This window comes from Penaeus vannamei, chromosome 37 (genome assembly GCF_042767895.1).
Source record: "Penaeus vannamei isolate JL-2024 chromosome 37, ASM4276789v1, whole genome shotgun sequence".
NCBI classification, from domain to species: domain Eukaryota; kingdom Metazoa; phylum Arthropoda; class Malacostraca; order Decapoda; family Penaeidae; genus Penaeus; species Penaeus vannamei.
Window position 1 is genome coordinate 9547439 of NC_091585.1, and position 5000 is coordinate 9552438.

Here is a 5000-nt window from a genome sequence, read left to right on the forward strand (position 1 = left end):
ATTACTGTCAGATTCTTTTTAAGAAAGACCGCTTTTTAGGACCTGTTTCCTTGCCCGGGCTGTGCTAATAGCAAAGTGTCTCCGCAGATCGGGAGTCGCGACGCAGAGCGAGGCCTGTTCAGCGGCGGCAGCGGGAGGACGACGCGCATCTACGACAGCAACGGGAACAGCGAGACTGATGGCCACGGAAGCAGCGCAGCAAAACGTCATTACAGTAGCACTGGCAACATTTATAATTTCGCCGATGCAAGAAGCAGCAGCTATGGCCATTACCACCGCTGCCCCAACGCCCGCAGCAGGAGGAGCAGCAGCTGCGACGACGGAGCCTACAGCAGGAGCTTCAGCAGCACGAACATCACGTCCATCAACACCGCCACGAAGGTCAGCAGGCGGTACAGCATCACCACCAGCCAGGACTTCAACATCAACATTTCCATTAACAACCTGGAGCCTCCGAGTACCACCACGATTTCCAGCAGTACCTCGTCCCTCTCCAAGACCTCTTGCTACATCTCGAGCAGCTGCGCGGACCCCGCTCTCCACCGCGGGCTCGGAGGGAGCCTCGAGAGGCTGTCCTCCTCCTCGAACTGCCTGACGAGGACGCGAATCTCCATCCCACCCTCCTCGCGCAACCGCGACCGCAGCGCTCGCCCGGAGTCTTTCAGGCTGTCCTCCGACATGGCGACCCATACTCGCGTCCTCCTGAAGGCCAGGTCGTTTGCAGGAGCCTCCCTTCGGGAGAGTCCCTCCCGCAACCCTGCAAAGGGCTTCGCGAGGACATCTCTCCGAGAAGACCGCTTCGGTTTCAGCAGGGAAAGAGGTCTTTCCCGCGAGGGCGGCATGTGCAAGATGGAGTTCCTCAGAGCCAGGTTTGCTCTCAATGCCATCAGGTCGTCAGTCGAGTCCAGCGACTCTTCGAGCAGCCTCCACGCCTCTGAGCCGGAAGTGCAGCCGCAGGAACCAGGGGGGCTTATCGAGGCAGAAGCGGAGGCCGTCAACATCGCCGTGACGTGCCCTGCCGCCCCGCCGCAGTGCCAAGGGGCAGGGGACGACGCGCCCTTCGCTGGAAACAGTCGCTATTCGGAGAAGATTGTCATCGAGGATGGCCACGTCATTTCTGCGTCCTCCGAGACAGCCATCTCCTCCTTGATTATTGAAGACAAGGAGGCGACGTCGGTGACTTCGAAGACAGATTCGAGCCTTGCCGTCCTGTCCGACGACGCGCCCAGCTCGTCGCTGAAGTTAGTCCGACTTCGCGCTCGTTCCTTCACGGGGATGATGTCGCCGCCGGTAATCAGCTCGACTGACCTGGAGTCCGAGTCCCTTGCTGTGTCTTCCCAAGGTCCTGCCTCCGCAAAGGAATCTCTTGAGCACCAAGGCAGCCTCAAGGTCACTAAGACTTCTGACCTTAAAAAGCGCTTTCCCGTGACCCTAGTGACTCGAAGAGCCAAGGTCGCACGCGATGGCTATGCCCTGAGGTTCTCCAGTGACCTTGGCTTTGGATCGTCGTCCAAAGTGAGAGCAAAATCAAAGAGAGAAGTATTTGTTTAAACCAAATCCCAAATTTACAAAATTAGATTCCATCTTATTTTCACTAAAAAAATATAACCATATCTTCCTCCGAATTCCTACAGTTGCTCCTCAGACTGCAGTATATCGCAGCTTATCTCGTATTACACAGGCTGTGCTATCAGTGTGGCCATCAGCTATGCAGCGTTATGTTACGGAGCCATTTTCACACAATTTGCTGGCTCTCCTTTTATACAAGTAAGAGACTTTTTCAGTGCTGTGCAACAGTCTCGCCGTGAACAATCGAGTGCATCAAGATATCTGTGTATTTAAAGTGATATTAACTGAAACTGGTCTCCAACAGTTGGAAACTTGATAAATGTAATTTATGAGATCGTTAGCATGGTACCACTATCATGTAACGGTTTCCATTGTCTAAGCTAGAGATAAGGAATTTCATGCACATGGATCGAAGAATTTACCGTGTGATTTTGTTTGATTAGTATATGAAATGCAAACCAAAAATATTTATATGATTTCTACTTTATAGTTTCTTCAGGTCATGCGTGTGATGATTTTGGGAAATTTGCGAGTTGATAACATTTCAGCATTTTTCCTTGTGCAATTTGCGGCAGAGCCAGACCACCGTTGAATTCATACTTGAATTAACCAAGTTGAAAATTATCAAAACAAGTAGGCTAGTTATCGACTACAAAACGAAGAAGTAAAAGCTAAATTGATCGGGTTGAAAGCTGCAAGAGACTTCTGCAAGGGTTTGGCGCTGCAGAAGTCCTCCTTTCATGAAGCCAATGCAAGAAAACACCAAAGAAAGCATTGGCATCCGACAACGACAACGTTATACTGAAGACGGTTTATTTCCTTCAAGGTTGAGAGGATGTTATCACCTTCTCTGCATTCCGTTTTTCTGCTTGATAGAGGAAGATGAAATGAAAACCAATTTTCTTACATGAAGTGTACATTTAATTAGGCGTAATGAGTCTCTTGAAATCTAATCTATAAGTTCTCAGAGGCAGCGGCGCAGAGCAAGGTCTTCCAGCCACCGCCAGTGCCTCCTCCCTAGTCCAGCTGCCTTCTCCTTCAAACCCTGAATCGCCCCCGAAATCCTGTGTTCCTAGAGTGCCCTTGCAGATAGTCCTGATGTGTGGATGTGTGCCTTTTCTTTTTTATCCTTGTGTGTTCAGTCAATAGAGTTGCGATGGTAACTACTTTCAAAATATAAGTGTATGCCATGCTTACATTTTTTTATTATCATCCGTTGTTTTTGTTTTCATGCATTCATGATTAATCTTGCTTCTTTTGCCGCTTGCTTCTCATACTTATAGATAAGCAGTGTATCTGTTCAATTCATAACAATAACAATGTTAGTCATTATATATTTTTTTATAAATGGGCCACAGGTGGGTTTGCATAAATTCTCAGGGAAAATACAATCCCACTGTCAGAAGAAACACCCACATATAACTATGATAATAAATAATTGTATGAGACCAAGAATACCGTTAAGAAGCAGGAGACACAGGCACTTCAGATCACAAGACGTATCCTGTGCGCGGGAGAATTCCAGGCGAGTCTCTGTGTTATTTATTTTGTTGCAAATTCTGGTTTTCGTTTCGTGTGAAAGCTCTTCAGTTGAGGATGAAATACTCTAACCGGTGCGTGTTGTTTCTTTATATTTGTTTCAGATCTCCGATGTACTATGTACGCCTTTGTGCTATTTGATATCGTATTCTATATATATAAGGAAATTCTATATTTCGTAACTAAACATGAAACTGACGATGTTCCTGCAGTTTTCTGTATATATTTCTATTCATAAACAAATTTGCTAACCACAGTAGTCTCCAAGTTTATCCCAAAATTCAAGTTTTCATAATAGTTCTTCTGGCCTTGTGAACTGCATTTCTAAATTCATCTCCCGTTCTCTCTACCTTGTGAATTCACTCATCACGCATGTGCAGCTGTTCCTCCTGCCGTGACGTTCTGCTGTCCCTAATCGCGTGTAGCGTTTCTGTACCATAGGAAAGATGAAAATATTCTACTATACTCCAAGTTGACGTCGTTGGCTGGCGAACGACTTCTGTTAATGCTGCTTCGTTTTAGAAATCCGTCGCCTCTTTATGAAGTGTTCTTTTAGAAAAAGACGTTTATTGTGTGATTATTCCACACGCTTTGTAAGAGTGCTCATCTATAATTGCACCTGTAGACATAGATAAACGCTGGACAGCCTATGAGCTCTTTCGTTGCCACCAAAAGGAGCTTCAGATACTCTCCTTTGAATTTCATATGATAAGGCTATCGCTTCCTCGTAAAGTAATTTTCTCTTGTTTTTCATTCCGAATGTGTTGCTTTTCTTTTAAAAATAACAGTTCACCAAGTTTTGTTGAAATGTTTTTAGTGTTTGACTTGTTTCCATTTTGCAGTTTGAGTAAGCTACACTTCTAGATGCGAAATGTCAGCGCCACCTGGCAGCCCTTCCGCCTTGCACAGGGTTCCTTGCGACACACGTTGAGGAAGTCGAGGGTGAGAAACAGTTGATCTACAAAACAAAGATTAGTTCAACGTCGAGATTTTTGGCGAGGACAAGAAACCGCAGCGTTGAACGAGTCGTCTCTTTGCGATCTTGCTCATTCTCATCCACGACTCCTCCGGGTTTCGCGAATTCGGCACACTACATGCAACACGGATCATGCGTCTCCGAGTCTCGACCTGGATAAAGAGGGATTTTTATCTATGACTACATAGGGATCAGAGACTTGGACACAGTTTCACACACGTCTCAATAATAATGCTCTATATTGCACTCATATGTAATTTCGTATGCATTTGAAACACAAACACACACAATAACACTTGACACGGTGAGTTAAGGCGATGACTTTAAAATAAATTGAGCTGCAAATTCTTTATAAGAATATAGATTTTCTCGACTCAAGTCCCCATGGAGAGGCGCCTTTGGAACCATTCGGAGATTTTTAGCGTGTCCGCAGTCGTGTTTATTCTAATCGTCTTTCACATAGGATTTCCTTTTATTTCTCTCTTCATAGAATTCACAAGGAAGCATCCTTAAACTATTCACATGGATGCGGAAAAGCTGACTTCCAATGCCGAGATCAGGAACAAGTAGCAGTTTATACGATGCGCGGACTTCTTTCTTAGATCTGTTTTCCACTGGCCATATACTATCGACGGAATCCTTCTTAGGAAAGAGATCCTTTTCCCAGAAGACGGAAGGAAATTCCCCGTCAGTAAAAAAATTCAGGCTCAACTTACTACTGTGGTTTTCTTTTATCCTACATTTACGAGAAAGCTTTATATCTGTACATACATTTTTTTCACCTGGAAATTTGGTAACATTTAGGAAATGTTAACACGTGTAGATATAATTTCTGAAATATACCGTGTGTCTGTGTATATATATATATGTAACCAGTATGCGTCTAAGGTTGTATATTGTTATGATGATTTGAGCA

General features: G+C 45.2%; 1 protein-coding gene across 1 annotated transcript in view; it reads left to right on the forward strand.

Moving 5' to 3' along the window:
- Positions 1-5000, forward strand: part of LOC138859529 (serine-rich adhesin for platelets-like) — a 70426-nt gene that overhangs the window by 65408 nt on the left and 18 nt on the right. Inside the window, exon 5 of the mRNA XM_070115003.1 lies at positions 88-5000. This exon is cut by the window's right edge and continues 18 nt beyond it. Coding sequence (XP_069971104.1) covers positions 88-1551 — 1464 coding nt within the window. The 3' untranslated portion in view covers positions 1552-5000. The remainder of the gene's footprint in view (positions 1-87) is intronic.